The following is a 21,578-nucleotide window of genomic DNA, read 5'->3' as shown; positions in this document are numbered from 1 at the left end:
CATGCTGATCTTCTAAAATATCAGGCCATAGAAAAGGCTGATAAAGAACACATCTGCTAAGCTTCCCCGGGCCATTGCCTTCAAACCCCCACGCTCTTCTCAAAGCATGCTCCTCCTCTTCTCCTACGAACAAGTACACAGGTCAGGCATCATAGTGGTGCACACCTTTGACCCCAAGCACTTGAAGGCAAGATGAAGGTGGATCTCTGTGAGTTTGAGACCAGCCTGGTCTACATAGTAAGTTCCAGGGCAGCCAGAGCTACATAGCAAGATCCTGTTTCAAAACAAAACAAACAAACAAACAACAAAAAAACCTAACACAGGTCAATGCATTTTAGGGGTGTCCATTTTAGGGTTGGGGATGTCTTTATGTCCTTACTAAGCTTGATACTCAGCATAAAACAAAATGTAGATATATGTATGCTTATATACACACTATCATTAACTCATATTAACTGTTAAACATACAATTGCATTATTCCTTCTGTTTTAATCTGCTAAGGGAGAAAAATGACAAAATAGGAAGTTCTTCAAATATAAGGGTTCGATTCACTAGGAGTTTGTGGCCATCAGCCTTGGAGACCTGTACTGTTTTCCCATCAGCCTTTAGCCTTCTTCCTTTGAACTGCCATTGAAGACCACTGGAGTAGTTACTTCAAAGTGCGGTTGTGCAGCAGCAGACATTTGTGTCAGCCTCTTCCGTGACCTTAGCAACCTGTCGCCACAGGAGCAAAGTCCTCTCCACAGACACCGGCACACCTTTGAAAAATCACACTAGTTTATTTTATATCCAGCTTGACTGTGTCTTTGTCATTCCCATCTCATAGTTGAGATGAGATTTTTGTTTTCTTTTTCCAAAGAGGAGAGAGTCCTCTAGTGGCTGGAGTTGGTTTCAGTTTCGCAGCCCTCAGAGGAGAAAAGTCTTTTCATTCCTGAGAGCTGTGTTGATGATCTGGGAGGAGAGACGGATGATCTGCAACAGTAAAAGACCCAGGGAAATATGACATGATGGCTCGCATCCAAGACATCTCGTGCCTACGCTGGCAGCAGTCGGGGCATTTTATGAAGCCTTAGAGACTTGCTAGATTCTAACCGCTGATTTATCAAGATCTTTTTGATTATCATTAATGATTTATTACCATTTCCTCCTTCTTGTTATCTCAGCTCGTTTCTCACCTATCTGCATGGCTTTTGAACAATGCAGGTTCCTCTACTCTGCCGTCAGATCCACACACAGCTTCCCATGTGTAAGTCTAAGCAGAAGGAGCTGGTGTAGAAAGAGTCAGTTATCATCATATTTGTATTAAAAGGGAAAGAGTCAAGAAAGTACATTTGCATTTCTGGTTTGCTGATGTCTTTCTCATTAGGCTGAGAGAGGAGGGTCACGGGGTCATTTTTCTCTCTTAAATTCTAATGAAGCAGCTGGAGAGATCAGAAAACCATTGTGCATAATCAAAACCAATTAAAGGGAGAATACTAGCAACCTGCAATTATCCATATTTTAAAAAATGATGCCAGAGATTTAATTGGATAAATAGAAGTCTGTCTATGTTCCAGTAACAATTTGACCAGTAACTCCATTGGTGACATTTTTTCCAAAGTAGCTAATGTGTCTATTTGGGGAGTCTTGCCCAGTTAAATGTAAGCATGTGCATCCAACATAGTGGCCAAATGGAAGACTTTAAAAATGGGTGAGAGCCCTGAATCCTAGGTTAAGTGCCCCAAGTGACATTACTAAGTAGAAAATAAAATTTGCCTGTGTTCTCGGGACCTTTGTGAAGGAACAGAGTCATTTCAAGTACCCTAGAAAGAAAGCAACTGAACGCCACGAATGAGAATTATCACTTATCTAAACACTGCAGCCATTGTTCAGATGCTATGGTGATGAATCGTTTGGGAATCAAAATGTTGCAACATGTACCGGCTTTCAATACGAGCAGGCAACACAATGGCGGATCATGTTCCACTGCAAACTGCTGGTCCCTGGGCAGTCTACAGAACAAAGTGTTTCTGTGCTACCACGTATTATGTCTTTCTGGAATTCTCATGTCTCCCCTATTCACACTGAATGCAGAAAAAGGCAGAAAAGGAAAAACTGGGGACAAAGGGGGAAACTAGATAATTTATGAGCATCCCACGCATAATGTGTTCCTTTGCCGTATACATGATTTCAAGTAAGAAAAAAAACAAGCAAACAAAAAGAAACACTGAAAACCAGAAGAAGTAGGGAAAAGTCTATATCAAAGCCCAAGTTTTTCTTTCCTAAAGCACGGATACTTTTGTTTGTTTTTGTTTTTCACTAAGGAAGCCACGATCCTTGAGATGTAGCCTTCCCTTGCCGAGATGAGTGGCCCAGGCCTCTACTCTGAGCTCTTGGGAAGCTGAGAGAGGAGGATCCCAAGTTTAAGTACTGTTTGGGCTGCAGAGATATCTCTCTTCCATGTCAAGAAGGGGAAGACATTAAACAACTCTTAGCAATGGAGATTGCACTGACTTAAATCTGTCTAACAAGGTGAACTGAAAAAAATCTTTGTCCTTTGTTTTCCACATTTTCCTGGCCACTTCACCATATATTTTTCTCCCGCCCTAAAAGTCCAAATTCAACCCATCTCTTTCAGTCCCGTGTCTGTGGCCACTCCTGCATGCAACTGTGAAACACACATTGTGCCATACTAAACTCCTACAGCTGGAGAGATGACTCAGTCAGTGATTATGAGCACTTACTGCCCTTCCAGAGGAAACCAGGTCCAGGTCCTAGAAGCTCACAAACATCTGTAGCTCCTGGTCCAGTTGACTGGACACAATCTTCTCACTTCCACAAGGTCCTGCAAACCTGTGGTGCATATACACTCACTCAGACACGCATACCAGAAAATAAAATAAGTGATTGCTTAAAATGTATGAACTTTTAGTTTAGTATAGGTTAAGTTAGGTTAGTTTTGCTTCTTATTTATCTAATGTCAGTTTATGTCTTGTTCCTGTTTTCAGACAGGGATCCCCACATCCCACTCTGGCTCTAGCTTGTTCTGTGACCAAAACAGATCTTGAACTTCTGATATTTCTGACATTACCTTGTCTTTAAGTGCTGCGTTACAGGCATGTACCATCATATCCAGTTTATGTAGTTCTGGAGAATCAAGCCCAGGGCTTCCTAAACACTAGGCTGACAAACTACCAAGTACAGTACATGTCTACCTCTGGTCTTGGCCAGTCTAATTTACAAGGTGGGAAGCAATTGAAATCAAGCTACTCTAACTTAGTCCATATTGAGTAAAAGAATAATTTTGCAGGCTGTGCTTTGCCCTAGGAGACTCCATTTTACAAGAAGTTTTTGACTTTATTTTAAGGGAAAATAATGACAGTGTGGGTGGACCCAGTAACTGTAGCATGTCTCAGGCACCGCCCATCTGGAACAGACTGATAAATGACTTGCTCCTGAGAATAGAAAAGAAACGACTCTCTAAGAATATCAGGGTGAGGTGAAACTGCAGGGCACATGGGTTTATAAAAATGATATCAGAGAAGCCAGGCCCAAGAACTTATCAGACATTCTAGACCAAGGGAAGGACACCTAATGCTGTGATGCCATTGCCCAAGCGTTTGCTTGTCATCTGGTACCTAGGGTGTGTGCCTGCATATAGTGTGTGTCTGTGTGTGCTCGTGCGTGTGTGCCTGCATAGTGCTTGTGGTATGTGCCTAAATAGTGTCTCTCCCCCTCTCCTCCTCTCTCTGTCTCTCTCTCTCTGTCTGTCTGTCTCTCTCTCTCTGTGTGTGTGTGTGTGTGTGTATGTGTGTGTGTGTGGTGTGTGTGTGTGTGTGTGTGTGTGTGCAGAACTAAAGGGCAGAGGATTCTCCAACCATCCCTGTAGCTTCAGCTCAGCTGTCTCCAACAGTTGATATGTCCTACTCTGTCTCCCTACCAGCCAATTGTTTTCATCCGGACCTGTGCCCTGTTTTCAGGCCCTCTTCAGTCTTTCACCTTTCAGCTAGGAGATCTTTGTTCTCAAACCCTGATTCCCACGGGGCTCTAGTCTGATCATTATCTTACCAAATGCGAACTCTCAGCCTACTTCTGAAATCCGTTCAACTCTGCTGTAGCCTTTTTAACTTGCTTTCATTCTAAAAGACACACACACACACACACAAGAGAGAGAGACAGAGACAGAGACAGAGAGATAGAGAGGATAGATAGATGATAGATAGATAGATAGATAGATAGATAGATAGATAGATGATAGATATTACTGTGTGCTGTGTGATGTATGAGTTAATATTAGTAATTAAGAGTGAAAGAAAAGAATGTGAATTTATCTTGGCCAGACTACCAAGGTAGGTAGATTCTTTCTTGAGAAATTTTTATCATTAAACCACTAAATCATGTGGATTTGTTGTTATTTAATAAATTCTAACTTTGTAGAAAGACACAAACATGTTCATCCGTGTTTCTGGCATAGAATGCTCATTACACAGCTGAAGCACCTAGGATGGATGGGGATATTTTTTCCTCCCTGGAATCTGTAAATACAGCCATTTAAGGGTGATTATGAAACAGTAAAAACAACTGCTTGATAAACTTTATAAATCTCTATATTTTGGCTATATTAGAAATCAGTCTGATAGCCAATTATGGTAAGTGTCTTTGTATAGCCAATAAGACCTCTATTATGTGAAGAAGATTGTACCATACCTCAAACACTCTCAAAGTCTGAAGAGCAAATGTGATACATGATATCCCTGGAGAAGATTCTGTGTTTTATAAACCTCTTCTACACTTGGAAGACAAATCACAATGCTATGAGACCACTAATATCACTATCACATAATATCAGTCTCTTTAACAAAACGTTTGAGTGCTTGTGGTAGATTCACAGTGTATCAGCTTGGATAAGGGAGAGTCACATGACTTCGACTGTTCGATTTCAAACTAGTGTTGGCCATAATGATACCTTTGCAAGATCTGAAGGGTAGAGCTAGGCTGCCTTATACAGCAACAAAGAGTACTCAACAACCCTGCTTGGGGTCACTGAATTGCACTTGGTTTCAATTCAATCACCTGGTGCGGTCCACAGGCTCACCTTCCTGACATAGGCAGGTCCTAGTTCTAGCTCATCTTGCTCAGAAAGACATACTCAGTGTCTGCAGCCTGTGAGCCAGGTTAATGTCTGTTTGCATGATAAATGGTTCAGTCTCTGTCACATAGAACTTGATATTTTGAAGCTGGAGACTTGGGGGAGCTAGTTCTGGCACATCTGCCTGAACTCCAATGTATCTTCATGTCTCTAGTCTCTCTGCTCCTCACTTTGGCTCCCTCTTCGCTTCCTAGGCAATTGCCTTCCAATTTAGACCCCAAAGACAAATGTGAGAAAACAAACTGCTTAAACAACTCCAACAGTTACAGAAAGTCAACTTCTCCTTAGAGAATTTCCTACTGTGAAAGGAAAAGGAACCATTATTTTATACTAAGCACAGAACACACTTCTGCGATGAGATGTAAGGGAGAGTTTCGCCACAAACAAAACAATTGTTAAGTGCATACCATCTGGAAGACCTTTGATTTAATTAATTTTGACACTATGTACCTATCTTAATTAGGGTTTGTCTTTCTGTGATAAAACACCATGACCAAAAGCAATTTGGGTAGAAAGGGATTTTTTTGTTTTCTTTTTTTTCATCACATAGCCAGGGAAGTCAAGGCAGAAACCTGGATATACGAACTGAAGCAGAGGCCATCGTTGGGTGGTGCTTACTGGTTTGCTCCTCATGACTTCCTCGGCCTGCCTTTTTATAACACCCAGGACCACCAATCCAGAGGTGGCACCACCAACAGTGAGTTGGGACTTCCCACAATAAACATCAATTCAAATTTCCCACAGGCTTGGCAGCGGGTCAATCTTAGTTTCCCAACTGATGTTCTCTCCTCTCACAAAACTTTAGCTTGTGTCAAGTTGGCCCAAAACAAAAGCCAAAACAGTACTACCTGGAGATAGCATCAGATTCCACAAGTTAAGTGCCTAATTCCACAAAACTGTCTCCATTTCAGATAATAATCATGTTTTTCCGGCTCTGGGCTGTACTTCTAATCAATCAGTCAACTTTAGTCAACTCTGAAACCTTGTAGCTCCACAGAAGAGTCTCCTCTTTAGCAATTAACTGTTCATTGGCTATATAATCGTAGGAAGGGGCCTGTGGGTCTTGTTAGTTTCCTGTGTTTCCTGAGCCCTGTAAGTTTGCTGAACTTCCTAAATATTATAAGCCTCTTGCCTCCTCCCAGAGAAGACTGTTTTAATTCAGAGGAAATAGCTGTAAAACACAAATTTGTTATAAACTATTTTGAAATGGACATATAGGAACAGGCAAATGAAAAACACAGATGGATCCAAGTATGGCCAAGTGAATGGGGAGGTGAAGATATCCCAGGATCACTCTGAGTCACATTCATTCGGCCATAGAGAAGCTTATGAAAAGCTTGCCATGTTTTTGTTAAACACCTTTTAAAGCTTAATCTTCAGCACCCCTCTCAACACCAAGTAAGTGGGAAATTTCAACACTCCAAATCTCTGATATTTGGAGTCTGTTCTAACTGGCCACTTCCTGGGCTAGGTAGAGGTCCCATCTTAAACCACCTACCTCATTAGCAAAACTCTGGTATGGTCAAGGAAGTAAATTATGAATAGCAAAAGACATTGATTCTTATCACTCAGGAACATTCAAAACTTATAGGAGCTACATGATAGGAATCAAGGGAAAAGACTAGGTTCCTACTGTATCTCTTTCATTGGATATCATCCCCAATGTTGTACCATTCCTCAGATGAGCCTTATGCTGCACAGGCCAGCGTGCCGGTGAGGACAGATGACAGCAAGGTGGACATGAAGAAAGTAGCCTTGGAAAAGCTGCCCTTGCCACCTAGAGTTACCCCAACCAAGAGCCACAGACTGGATAGCTTAACAGATGGAGATTTATTCTCTGCCAGTGAGAGAGGCTGGAAGTCCCAGACCAAGGTGCTGCAAGTTCGTTTTCTCCTGAAGCCTCTCTGTTTGGTAGGCAGGGTCCGTGTCCTTACTCCATACACAGCTGGTGTTGGTCTTCTCTGTGTGGCCATCACCATGTCTTTCCTTCTTCTTATGTCTGTCCCTCTTAAGGACACGCACCCTACTTGTATGCCTCATTTAGCCATAAAGTCCTCAGTCCAATGTAGTCACATTGTGAGTTGAAATTAAGATATAAGTGTTGGAAGACATACAAGTCACTCCTTAACAAAGGCTACCCATCAAACAGGGACCTGTAATTGCCTGTGAAACACACTAGGTGCAATTACAAGAACAATGCCAAGGAAAGGCACAATAGCGTCTGCGTATCACATTGTTCCGGGCATCTGGATTTAGAGGACTGATTATGTAATGTGTCATCCAAACTGAGACACATATGAGGGGGAAAAAGGCACACCGAAAATAATGAACATTGACTGATCTGTGGCAGACACAGTATAGAACAATCCCAGAGAGATCGGGAACACAACATCATGTCAGGAAGGGTCCACAGAAGAAATAACATCTAAGCTGAGATCTGAGGAATAGAGGTAAAGGAAACATAGAACAAATAATGAAAACCCAGAAACAGGTATTGGGTTCAGGCTGAAGATCAGAAAAACAAAGTGGCCAAACCACCAAAAAGCTCTCACTTCTACCAAAGCTCAGACTGAAGGGGCAATCCACGAAACGTCAGATTGCATCTCCGGACTGCACTGCTCCTCTCCAAATCTCAGATTGCTCCTGAGACTGCACTGAGCTCCCTATATTCTCTCTAATGCTGGGATTAAAGGCCTGAGCTCTGCTTCTCTTTTAGACTGATTCACTCTCATGTAACGCAGCGTGGCCTTGAACCCACAGAGATTCATCTGCCTCTGTCTCACAAGTGCTGGGATTAAAGGTGTATGCCATTACTGCCCAGCTTCTGTGGCTGTGGCTAGCTTTGCATTCTGATCTCCAAGCAAACTTTATTTGATTATAAACAATATATCGTCACAAGGAAACATTGTCTTAAGGTCCAAGATGCTGTTTAAAAATTTTAATCATAAAAGTGGCATAATTAGCAATATGACTTGTGACTTCAAAAGGCACAAAGAAATTAGAAGAGAAGAGACACAGTGAGTAGAACAGCTATAATCTGGAGAAACAGCAGCATTTGGGAGACTAGCCAATGTGTCTGAAGCTTGAAAAATGCAGCTGGGCCAAATCAGAGGAAGGTTGAGGAGCAGTCAGAAGACAATCGGCTTCCTTAAGCAGCTTGGCCTTGGTTTTGATGGCTGATGTCGGCCAATAAAAATTTCCATCCCAGGACCTGGCAAGATGGCTCAGCTGACAAAAGCATTTGTCACACAAGTCTAATGACCTGAGATATATCCATGGATCCCACTGAAAGGATCCCTCTCCTGAAAACTGTCTTCTGAACTCCCATGCTCACCATGGCAAGTGTGCACGTGTATGTCTGCAGACACACAGGCACATACACACACACACACACACACACACACACACACACTCACTCACAATTTTAAAGTTTCCATCACAGAGTGGTATCTTATGTAACTTGGCTTGAGTTTTCAAAAGACCACACAAAGAGATTAGACTGAGAAAAACTCCATGTACTACTGTTTGTTTTCCTCTGTCTCTCTCTCTACAGGACCTCTCTTTCAATCAAGTATTATTTTAGAGATTCAATAATAATTAGGCTTGGAAAACTGAGAAATTTTAGCTATAAGATGAATTATGGAATGTATGAAAATGCCACAGTGAACCCAATATTCAGTACACTTGATGCAAATCAATAAAAAGAGAAGAAAATACACTAGGATGGCATCAATAATAGAACTCAGTCAAGCGTGTCGATGAGAGACAAACATTGAGGTCAGGGAAGAACCAAGGTGAAATCGACCTCTGGAGATGCACTGGGTACAACTGACAGATTCAGAGCTGTGCACTGGATACAACTGACAGATTCAGAGCTGTGCAGCAAGCCGCTCAGCCCTATAGCTCATCTCCTCATGCTCAGCACCTGAAGAAGCAAGGAGACTACTCCCAACATACCAACTAGGTCTCCGTCTAAAATTCTACACTAACACTGCAAGAAAAGAACCAAGTATTCTCCCTGCCTTTCCTCTGTAATGTGTAGAAGGGTGGGAAACACTAACTGGGAGTTTTGCGTGAATGACTAAGTCATTGAAGGTAGGTGTTAATCAGAGACTGCTGCTAAAATCATCAAAGAAAGAAATAGACATTATATGCTCCTGTCAGACAAACAAAATTCTATCTCTGAATACGCTTACCAAAACTAAAACGATCAAACACAAACTTAGTCAAACTCATAGTCAAATCAGAAAGCCACTTACAAATATGCCAGAGATTTAGTGCCACATAGGCTGCATTCAACTAAATCAGCAAAACAAATGATTAATTTAAAAATATTTAATGAACTTAATTATTTAAAATCTTAGAAGTAAAAAATATACACTGACATTAACCAGACCCAAAGGCTACACATCTCAACGAACTTCCATAGAGTTGAAATCTGGTTCCTGAAGCTGTGAGCTTCACATTGGATTTTACACTTTCACTAATGAATATATTTTATGTACTTATCAACCACCCAAGATGAAAACACATGACAGAGTTAGAACTAGAAAAATAATTAGCTCTTTCCTATATCATGTCCATGACTTGCATTCAGTCCTTCCTTACCCCATAATATTTGGACTTTCTTATTCTCTTTTCTAGTATTATACCATACACACATATATATTTGTTCACATATACACATTGCATAGGTTCAGCATACAAATGAGACCTCATATTTTCTCTTCTTTTCTGAGATTGTGTGACCTCACTTAATATCATATATTCTAAGTATATCTATCTTCATGATAATTTTGTGATTGCATTCTTGTTTAGATTTGCATATTAATCCATCTTTCGACAGACATCTATATAGATTCTGGCTATTTGCTATAGTAAAGTAGCAATAACAATGGGAGCACAAATATTTCTGTGATGGGGAGTAAAATAGCTGGGTAACGTGGAGGTCCTATTTTTTAATTTTTTGAAGTTTTCAAGCTGATTTCAATAATGGCTTTATTAATTTGCACTTTCACCAACAGTAACCAAGGGTTCTTCTCTTTCCATATAATCTTCAACATTTATCATCAGATTTGTGGAAGATGACTACTTTGAATTTTCTAAAATTACCAAAATAAAAAGGAAATGGAAAAGTTTACAGACTAGAAAGTTATTTATAGACCTGCCTATCAATCACAATGAATATTAACCTTAATATTTATATCACCATTCAGAAATAAACAGTAATCAAAAAAGTGGAATTAGTTGAGCATAGAGGTCTATAGTTATAACCTCAAGAGTGATGAGCAAAGGGGTCAAGACCATGATGGTGAATCCCACAAAGACAGCTGACCAGATAAGGGGGAGCTCTTGAACACCAGACTGATGGCAGAGAGGCCAACAGGGGACTGATCCAGACTCCATAAATGTAGTGTCAGTGAGGAGGCCACAGAAATCACTGGGGCCTTGGTAATAGATCAGTGTTTACCATGGCATACGAATGAACTTTGGGAGCTCATTCCAAATAGAGGGATGCTGTCTCAGCCTGGACACATGGGGAAGGGCCTAGGTCCTTCCCTGGATGAAATGACAGACTCTGGAGATCCCCCCAAGGAGGGTCTCACCCTCCCTGGGGAATGATGTGGTGATTGGGTGGGGGACTGTGGGGGGGCTGGTGGAGGGACAAGGGAGGAGGGATAGGAGAGGTAGCTGGGATTGACATGTGAAGCATTCATGTTTCGAGTTTAAATAAAAACATATATTAAGGTAAAAAAAGAAAAAGAACAGACTGAAGATACTGATATGAAAACTTCAGTTTTTATGGATAAGCAAATTTCCACCAGTGACTGGCAATTCTATTTTAACTACCCACCCCCTTTTCCATTGTAATTATACTGTTAAGCACTTCTGGAAAAAAATACTTATAACCTCAGCCCTCCAGAGGCTAAGGTCAGAAGAACACATCTTCAAGGCCAATATATGTTACATAATCAGACTCTGCCTCAAATTTTTTGATATAACAAACTATCAGAAAACTGACTAAATACATGATGATTAGATATTTTGAGCCTGAGATAGTTGAAGAGAGGGGTTCAGTTCTATCCATAAACTCAAAGCCCTTGAAAGACATCTGAACCAGGGATATTAATGTAGGTAACAGAATCAAATATTGACTGACTCCATAAGAGTTAATGACTACCAAGATTTGTTCAGAAGAGCCCCTATATGGTTGATAATTGGGGCTAGAACATTCTGTAGTGTATTACAAGATGTTGAGGTACATTCATTGTTCCTGCCAAACTACATGGCAGTAGCATTCCTCTGTGTAGTCATTACAAAGTACAAGATACCTCCTTGTCGGGAGCCATCATTGTTATTTAGAATCTCTTGCAAATATTGCCAGCCTTTTATAAGAATAGTCCATCCCCATCCCCAGCTTCCTAATGAATAGAACTTGGGCTCACAGGAATAGCCTATGGCAAAACAGGAAACATTCCACAAACAACTTCTGTGACCCTTTCACCTTGCCACTACCTACTATCTGCTCACCTTTAGTGGCCTGGTCACTAGGCAACGACCCCTCCCTCATTGTCCTGCATTCCTCTGCCCCATTGCCCTACATCATTTCCCCTGTATAAGCCTATATGAAATTCTCATTAAATACAGCTTGATCAGTCAAGTTGACTCGCTGTCCACTTCCCTTGTCTCTTGTCCCGTCATTCCAGGCTCCTGCGGGCTAGACCTCCGTTGTGCCCTGATGGCCAGGGCACCTCCTCATATGGCTCAGTGTCTCTAGGGCGTCCTGTGGGTCATGACCCCTTTAACAAACGACTATCTCCAAAAATATTTACATTATGATTCATAACAATAACAAAATTACAGCTACAATGTAGCAGTGAAAATAATTTTATGTTTGGAGGTCGCCTGTATTAAAGGGTTGCACATTAGGAAGGTTGAAAACTATTGCTCTAGAGTGTGGGGAGCAATGAAGAGAGGCAGAAAGGAAGCTAAGAATTCTGCAATCTTCGGATCCAATTATAATCTTACCTCCACTAGCTGAGACCACTTTTCCTGGCCTGAGTTTTCTCTTCTATGAAATGTAAGTGATACGTGCTCCAATTCATCAGGTATGACTCCGTTTAAATAATAGAAAATATTTCTTAAGCAGGAGCATGCTAAAATGCCAGGCTTCCTCTATCACTGGATCTGGAAGCCTGGGTATTGGTGTGGTGTTGGTGTAATCATGGTGAACACAGTGTTGTACCTAAATTCTGAACCCCAAAATCACCAAGAGGCCCATTTCGATGCAAAAGCAAAGAGTCTTTTATTGTAGATGTTTAACGAGCTAACCCCATTAGCTCAGGCCCTCCACCCTGCCACCATGTTGAATGGCTGGAGAAGGACCCCAAGCAACCTTGAGGCAGGGACCTTAAAGGGCAGCATAAGGGGAGTATCTAGGGGTATGAAACAGTCTCAGGATTGGTGCGCTTCCAGGTTTGGGTGACGTGCCCTGTGTTGATTGGTCAACTGGTTGTTATGGCCCATAGGCCCTCCCAGGGCGGTTGCTATGTTCTGCATGTCACTGTTGTGCACTTGTCCGTAAAGCACACCCAGAGCCATAAAGCACAGCCCTGCCAGCTAACTTCTGATTGGCTCCTTGCCACGAGGAGGGCATCTGACCTTAGTGCCCAGGACAGGAGCAGCAAGGTCATGCAAGCACATGCTAGCCTGTCATGGCTGCTAAAATGGAGGACTGGTCACTACAACAGCTGCCTTCCAATCACAAGAATAGTGCCATGAGAACGTTCTGGATTCTTCTTCTTTTAAAGGAAACTTATCTTTTAATTACCCCTCCTTGTCCTTTCTCAAATTCACAGCCTCCGTTTTTTATTACTTCCTGTTACGTGCATATATGTACATGCATAATTACTGGAACCTTTCAGGTGGTGAGACCTATCCATAAATCTTCTGATCTTTGTTGTCATGAGGGACCCAAATCAACGGCCAGCTGGCAAAGGACTCTTCTACTATGAGTCTAAATGAAGGTTTCAAGCTCTTTGGAAAATTATTCCAAGAGTGTTTGTTTGTTTGTTGTCATTTTTTTAAGCATTGGAAAACTACTTAACAGAAGTATCTAAACCAAGTGCCCAGAGAGACGAAATGGTAGGTGCTGGAACTCAAACATAGAGATAGTTTTTGGTGATGTAAGGAGACTGAATCAGGGCCTCACACAAGCTAAGTACTCACAAGACAATCTGCTTCTTCATGAAAGCTTTCTACATGCCTAAATAATAGTAAACGTGGTTTGTATGAAGAAGTGTGTTTTGACTTAACGATAAGAGATTCCAGGAAAATGTATTTGCAGGTCCCACATAGAATAGATGAGAAGAAGGCACACCGTCCCTGTCCCATGCAGCAGCTTCAAAGGGAATTTCACATCTCCCAGGGCCCTCCAATCACAGGACTTGCTGGTTAGAAGGCTTTCTCCCTACTGTTTCCTTTACTTCTGTTACTAGGTCTGGCCACCCAAACAGTGTGTGACAATTGTATCTACTAGTAGCTGTCCCTGCAGCTATTTCTACTTCCATTTCCCCTTCTTCTAACAAGGGGTCATAGATGTTTCCCGTATCTATGATCAGCAGCCAAGTGGTCCACTACCGGTGGCCGTCTTGAGGCAGGGCCAGTGCCTAGGGTTGAGCCTATTCTAGCAGAGCACTAAGCAAAATACAGGAGGCCAAATGAAGTCATCTGCCATTGAGGCCAAGACGAAGCACAAGTGGTGAACCAGAAACTCAAGGCAGTGGGGGGAAGTAGAGTCAACTCATCAGCAGGGATTCTGACCATGTCAGCATCACAAGTCAGGGTATGAGCATTGGGACTGAACAAACAACGCCAGAAACTTATTGCCGGATGAATTCTAAATGGTTCTTTAAATCTCTGCCTAGTGTTTGCCCCTTATCTAATATTATCCAGGGGTGTAGACAGTCTGTGCCTAGGGTGAAGTTTTATGTAATTTCTCAAGACTGAGTTATATATTATGGTGGAGATGAAGGAATTTTATAGATGCAATGAAGATACCTAATTAATCAATTATCTCTTGGTTAAATCAAAGGAGGTTTATTTTTAGTAAGCCTGATCTAATCAAGTAAGCCTCTATGTCTGGCCTTTGACACATAAAGTTCTGTGAGGCAGGAGGAAGGCCTATGGAGTGAAACCCCAAGGCTACCTGTGGAACTGATGCCAGGAGCCAAGTGGTCCCTGGCCAACAACTACGACTAAAATAGTTGTCCCAAAACTCCAAGGAGAGGAATCCTGCTGATGCTGTGAAAGCTGGGTAGTGGACTTTCATAGCTGTGTCTTCAGATGCGGATGTTGTCAGCTGACATTTTGATTTCAGCCTTGAAGCAATGAGCAGAAAATCCAATTAAAGCGTGTCAGGTTTATGATAATAAACTAATACCAGATAACAGATTAAACTTGTTGTAAGCCACTGATTTTTTTGGTAATTCATTATGTAGCATAGAAAACCAATACAGCATCCTAGGTTATGGTGTAAATGTTAAAGCGTGTGTTGAGCACACATATATGCACGCAAATGCACTCACATGTAAGGATGTTTTGTATGCCAGAACTTGGTTTAAAATATCTGAGCAAGAGAAAACACGTAAGCTGTTTGCACACCTGTCATTGACATATTTCATGCAAGAAATAGCTTTTTTTGCCAATCATAGATGCTCACTTGATGCAATTGAAATTATTTAAAATCTTGCCTTATTCATAGTATAATAATCTACCTCCAGAATCTTTTTGATGAATTCTAACTCCCAAAAGCTTCTAAGTGCTTTTCTTCCTTGAGGCTTGAGTTGTGCTTACACACAGAATGTGAGGTAGAAGAAACTAGAAAGAGGATGTGATGAAAGTTAGAGCTCTTAAGGGAGTGGGAACCCTGACTGAGAGCCTGCTGTTATGTACAGTATCACAGACCATTCAGATCTCTCCTACCATTATTTACTTAGTACAGAATTATCTAGCAGCCTCAGCAGTTTTGGTTTACTGATTTATCCTATGGAGCATGGCGTATCTGTGTTATCAGGCTGCAGTCTGACAGAAAAACTATGCTGTAAGACCAGAACCCTCTCTTTGGCTCCCAGAAATTGGAGGGAGTCCCTTATGGCTCCCAGATGGCATCAGAGAAGTTGGGATCTATTCTTGGAATTCTTAGTCACATTAATTAAAAAAAATAAGAAGAAAAAAGTTTAGGTCAGACTCAAACAGCAGCTTGAGAATAATATTATTAGAGCTCAAAAGAAAAACACCCCAGGGTATGCAAGCTGTAAATCCTAGCAGATACCCAGAAGAGGAGAATGGAGAGGAGGGAAGGGAAATGCCCTATGAGTTAAGCAGGGTTGGAGGTCAGCCACAAGGGGAGTCGAGGTGGGGATGGGGGAGGAGTGGGGAGCAGGAGCTTTAGAGATGGTGTAAGGGAGCCCAAGGCTCCAGGAAAGCCATGCTTCCATTCTGACCATCATATGAAAGATCCAGAAGAAAGAAAACACAACAGCTTTGGCAGGGGGGACCCAAAGATGAGCAGGCCCAGTGGTTTGGCACATAGGGACTACATAAGTGGGCAAGAATTCTGGGAAGGAAAAGTGCAGAATCTCACTAATGGAATGATAAGTCCTCCTGTCTCTTCAACATGGCTTAAGGTGAGCCCACACTCTGCAGGTGGTCCTTCATCCAGAGGAGGGGTGGTTGACCTGCCCAAGAGGACTGTTAGGTCTCTGCCCAGGCCAGGGTTTCATCCTCTTGACCAGGAGGAACTAGTTTTCTCTTAAAGGGTCTTACAGTTGTGTCCTGTTCACAATGATAATAGCTCCACGTCCCCCTATCTTAGCCTGTATCAGTGAAGCCACAACTGTCCTTCAGGTAGCTAGACAGAGATCCAGAGGGGTGGATCTGTCAGGGTTTCTCAATTAATCTCTCTTCGCGTGTTGCTCCACTTCTTAGAGTTGGCACTACAGAGGGAAACTAGATGCTTCATTGTCACGCCTGCCACTCAGCCTGTGTCCGAGAACGTGCGGAGGGTGTCGGGCATTGACAACACAGAGACTCGTTCAACGATATAAAGAAAACTTTAAGCAGGCTCCAAAAAGGTTCAAGAAAACTTCCTAAGAAAGGCTCCCACCAGAGAAGCTTCTGCTCTCTCCTCTACCCTGGCTGGTTCTGCTCTGACACCAAAAACTGATCTGGGCGTGGCAGAAGACAAGGTTAGTCTTTGGACAAGGTCAAGGTCAGGGCGGTTTCCGTGGGCAGGCCTTTTCCAGAAACTTATTGCCCCGGGCATTGTATTGTTTTTAGTAAACATTGTCTTTAGTAAACATTGTCTTACAGCTGCCTACTCCCAGGCCATGGGGAAGTGGGTCTCTGCTCAAGGTCTGGTGTTCCCACACTTCATAGCTGGAGGGTAGAGTTCCTAGGTTTAAAAACAAATGACTTTGGTTCTGTACGTTTTCATACTCCCTTCTAAGTGTGAACATTGTTCATCAGAACATTTCCATTATGTATTAATCTAAATAACCAAGCCCCAAGTAATACTGGGTGAACTAAATCATTTACAACTGTCTGCTCTGTGTGTTTCATTCCTGGCAACTAAGTCAGTAGCAAAGTTCTGAAACAATTCTGATTTTTTAAAATGCTTGTACATGGGAAGCATCTTTGTTTAACAATATCTATAAAGGATTCTGCCCCTGCATGCAACATCTGCCCACAAAAGCCCTTGCTGACCTCCAGTTGTCCCTGCCCAGTGTTCCTCATCAATTTTCCACTGTCGTCTTCAAAGCCACAATAGACTTTCCCCCACATAATTGCAACATATGATGAAATTAATTCTCCATATCTTAGAATGCCAGATGTAAATCTGTATGGGGTCATTGTGGCCTTCTTGAAACATGCCCTATTCAACTGTAGTTCTGACCACCTATAGCTAGAGTCATCGCGTCTGTCTGCAACACTGTGCTCCATCTCACAGTTATTGTGAAACTATAAATGAAAAAATAAATGGTAATTCAAAATTTCTCTTACAGAAAAGAATAAAATACACTCTGCTATTCTAAAGAGCTTGGATATAAGAGAATCTAAATAAAAATAGAATAATGCTCCAGCATATGAAATAATAATAATATACTTACAAAAGGTTTAGACTCTCTAGATTAAGTCAGTGACTTGAAAATCTTGCTGATTAAAAGAGTACCTAGAAAAAGGCTTACGATGCATTCGATTTTGATAGGGACAGAACTCAGTTGCTAAAGAGCTTTTCATACAAGCTTGAGGATCTGAGTTCATTCCCTAGCACCCACCTAAAAAGTTAGATCTGGTTGGGATTGGAAACTGCACTGGTGAGACAGATGGCAGATCCCCGGAGCTGGCCAGCCACCTGGTGTAATCAGAAGTCCTGAGTCCCAGAGAGAGAGGAGAGATCCTGTTTCAAAATTCCGTATGTGTGGTTCCTGAGGAATGGCATCTGAGGTCTGCCACTGGCCTCCACAAGTACATGTGTACATTCACACCTACATGTATACGCACACCCACACACACAATGCATACTTCGAGGCCCCACAATAAACCTACTGGATCACAGTCTTATAGACAGGTCATAAGAAGTATGTACACAGCAATTCCCACACACTGCCAATGCAAATTATCTGTAGGGCCAAATTTAGGAACTAGAAAATTGGTAGACTGATATTTTTCTGTTGATTTGAAACTATATCAATTATTGCATGATGCTTTGTCATAAACATTTGGTTTGAATCGTTAGTTTAAATTTATTCCTAAAAATTCAGAATGGAGTGGCCAAAAGCATGCAACAATTGTTGAAAATTTAGGGCCTACATAGGTAGCTCTGTGGTTATGAGCATTTGCTGCTCTTCCAGAAGAACCAAGTTCCTTGCTAGTACCCACGTCAAACAGCTGGTAACTATCTGTGACTGAAGCACCAGGGTTTCCAATGCCCTCTCTTGGCCTATGGAGGCAACGACACAGAAAAACACAAATAAATGACATAATAAAACTCTTTAAGGCTTTGTTGGAAATGTGTATTAGTTCTAACAATCAGGGGGAAAATGCAGACTTTCTGCAGAATGCTTACAAACCGGAATTCATCTGGAGCACCGCTAACCACTTCATAACTCATGCTGACCCAAGCAGAGAGCAACAGAGCTTGATGGAAGCTGGGCTGTTTTCTCACAATGTGAGGCACCGGAAGGGTGCTGAAGATCTGAAGCTAACTCAAGTGGGGTTGCTTTCCATATGCTAATCTTAGAGACATTCAGGGAGAATAAGGTCAATGTCACAGAAAGTCTCAAACCACACAGGCAGCCACTATTAAAAATGGGGACTTATTTCCTACTGAAAGCAAACCAAAGTCCTTTGACTTAGGTGCAAAACTCCCCCTCGTGCTGCCCTACCTTTAATTCATACCCCATTATTCAAAGGCACTCATTCTACAGCTTATCAGGGTGAAACTACAGTAGACAAAAAGCAAATCTACCGTTCCTTTATCACCCCCCTTCTCGCATTCTCTTCCTTCTTAATAATCTTTTATACTTTGGGAATCTCATTCATATATGTGTTCAATGAACTATAGTCATATCCACTCTCCGTTTCCCCCGTTTAACACAGTGTCCCCCAAAATTCTCCCTCCTAACGCTATACATTGCCTGTTTGTTTGATAATTCCCCCACTCCAGTTAGCGCCGCACATATATGCCCACATATGGGGCTGTCTGCTGAGCTGCAGCAAGGACTGGAAGGCAGTCAAGCTGGGCAGGCAGAAAAGGATACCCAAGCTGGATGTGGCAGCATTTGTCTCTAATCTCAGCATTCAGAAGACTGAGGCGGAAAGTTCACCAAAACAAACTAACAAACCACACTCCCCCTCCCGACTCTGTGAATGTCTTCCTAAGTAAATAATAACTAAAAGTGTAAAACATATCTATAATCTATATTTGCAAAAATGCATGAAAACATTTCTCTGCTAAATAAAAACAGGAAGTTTAAAAATTGTGTAGTATAAGGAAGGAAAAAATTTCTCTACATTGAAAATATAACTGTTACCATAGCCTTTTCTAATGCATTGGGAATTGGGATCCCAAAACAAATAAGATAAAAAGTTACTTCTAAAAACCTTTAAACCCATAGAAAATGAAATTTAGTAGACAGAACTAGGAGATCAAAGATAAGTTTTTTTATGGTTTTTACAAATAATTGTTTATTTTTAATGAAGCTGGTACAGACGATGTCCCTTGAAAACCCATGTCCCAGGCCAAAAAGTACAAACAGAACCAAAAGGAGCAGTGTCTGTTGCATACACTTCTGCATGAGTAACTGTTACTAACTGCTTTCCTGGGACCTTCAGACAGCCTGTCTTACTCTCAGGACGCTTCTTCCTCTCCAGTGAAGCCATCTTTGGAGTTAGTTATTACTCTCACTGTATCTGTCATCTTGACTACAAATGTGATATTCGTCTTTTGGTCCAGACCCTCATATTTTAAAAGTAGCTTCAAGCTGAGGAAAGATCATTTTCCCACAGTTCAGTTCTCTGAAAAAGTTCCATCTCCCACTGAAAATCACAGTCCAGGAGTGAGACAACTGCATGCTGGAACTTGAGGGCCAATTGGAAGGTCATAGGAAAGCTCCCACTAGTTGATCTTTTTATCATCACAAACCTGAAATGCACAGTCATGAAAAGGGTGGCCTCTCTGTGCACACATGAATTTTTTTTAAAACAAGAAGGGCAATATTATGGGAGCTGAGGTCTGATCACCAAAAATCAGCACAACAAAAACAACCAATAATGAATATTGAACACTATAATTCAGATTACCAGATGGTCTAAAAGAGATGGAGTGCCAGTATTCAATCTTCATTTTGAACACCACATTACAAAAGAACTATTTTAAAAATAAAAAAGGATTGAGGGAAAAGGAAAAAAAAAGAATTATCTAAACCCTCGAATGACCCCCAGTTTGCTCCTGATAAACTTCAATCACTCCCTCTTACTCCATTCCCAGTTCTTTTGGAGTATGATCATCAGCAATTCTCTGACCTTCAAAGAGAAACCTGAGTGAATTCATTGGAATGCCCTGTCTTTGACAGTATGACTCTTTGGGTTTCTTGAGATGTGTTGTCATTTTCACTTTGAAATGTATTTCACTGCTATCCTGTCCAATAACTTTGAGTTTAATGTATTCTCCTTCCTTCTTATCCCCTAAGTCCTCAGTTGAAGGTTTTGCCTCCTGGTCAGACATAGTGACGGTGGCTTCACCCGAGGGTCTCTGCACCACAGCGGCCTCCGGCAGGCAGAACCTCACTCTAAGGTTTACAAATCTGTCTCTTCCCCACAGCACCCAAAGATAAGTTTTTAAAAGAAGCCTAAGAAAAATGACTTTATCAGATAGAATAGCAAAATACAAAAAAAAGACATGAAAATTTCATTTGACTTAAAGAAAGTCATTTGACTATAAATTAAAGGACATGTATAATGTCATGTAAAAATTAATTATGGCAGACTTAAACCTGCCCGTTCTTATCTGATGATATATTTAATTCCAGGTCCAAGAGAAAAAGGTCTTCATGCATCATTATAGGAGGAGAAGGGACTTTTCAGGAAGAAAATAGAACTTCCAGGTTGACATCAAATCTGGGCATCAAAAGATCATGGAGAAGTATTCTCAAAGCTTAGGAAATCAACCTGTGATTTAAAAAATATTATATCCAACTGAGTTAATACATGTGAACAGTAAAGAAAAGATAAAACAGAAATACCTATGTAGACTCCCAGAAAAATTAAAGAAAAGGGACAACTGATGGAGACAAAATCCTTGTCAGAAATCTATGAAGAAAGAGTGTGGTATAATAATAAGTAGTGTCCACCTTGTGCTACCATGATACAAACACTGCTTCAGGGGATATCGATAACACTGTTCAATGTTCACAATAGTGTATGGAAATAGACTGTTGCTATTCTATTCCAAATGACAACTCTAAAGTTGAGTGAAATCAAGTGACTTGTTCAAAGGTATAGAACGAGAAAAATGGCTCCGCCAATAGGAAACCTAGACAGGATGACTACAATATCCAGGTGCTTCATTACCAGGTGACAGGTCTTCTTCAAAAGAAAATCAAACAAGGAACACAAACCCAGGGGACAGGAAAAAGGAAACTTCAAAGTCATCTTTAGAAATGAATGCCAGTCTGGAGAAATGGCTCAGTGAGAAAATGGCTTGCCACAGAAACATGAAGACCTGCATTCACATTCCCTGCAACCTAAGTAAACTTGAGTTGACCTTATGCATCTGTTTTCCCAGTACTTCTGTGGTGAAGTGAGAGATGGAGACAGGGGAATCTCCATAAGCTAGTCTTGTGGACAAGAGATCCTGTCTCAAGATGCAAAGAGAGGACCATCATC

General features: G+C 41.4%; 1 protein-coding gene and 1 long non-coding RNA gene across 2 annotated transcripts in view; both read right to left on the bottom strand.

Moving 5' to 3' along the window:
* Positions 1-262: 262 nt before the first annotated feature.
* The window catches only part of LOC121141914, a 72,505-nt gene continuing 51,189 nt past the window's right edge, over positions 263-21,578 (bottom strand). Inside the window, exons 3-4 of the long non-coding RNA XR_005878865.1 lie at positions 2,725-2,833; positions 263-973 (exon numbers count right to left, since the gene is read on the bottom strand). This is a non-coding gene — a long non-coding RNA (uncharacterized LOC121141914). The remainder of the gene's footprint in view (positions 974-2,724; positions 2,834-21,578) is intronic.
* LOC121141913 (small ubiquitin-related modifier 1-like) lies at positions 19,361-20,519 on the bottom strand. Its single transcript, XM_040750569.1, has one exon. It carries the CDS (start codon positions 20,416-20,418, stop codon positions 20,167-20,169), a length of 252 nt encoding a protein of 83 aa, XP_040606503.1. The 5' UTR covers positions 20,419-20,519; the 3' UTR covers positions 19,361-20,166.

The sequence above is a fragment of the Mesocricetus auratus genome, unplaced genomic scaffold (genome assembly GCF_017639785.1).
Source record: "Mesocricetus auratus isolate SY011 unplaced genomic scaffold, BCM_Maur_2.0 Super-Scaffold_100008, whole genome shotgun sequence".
Classification (NCBI taxonomy): domain Eukaryota; kingdom Metazoa; phylum Chordata; class Mammalia; order Rodentia; family Cricetidae; genus Mesocricetus; species Mesocricetus auratus.
Note: the sequence above shows the minus strand (reverse complement) of the source record. Positions and strands in the feature narration are given on the sequence as shown.

What these genes read in the sequence shown, in the direction of transcription:
- LOC121141913 (XM_040750569.1), bottom strand. Translation starts at nt 20,418, where the DNA reads ATGTCTGACCAGGAGGCAAAACCTTCAACTGAGGACTTAGGGGATAAG.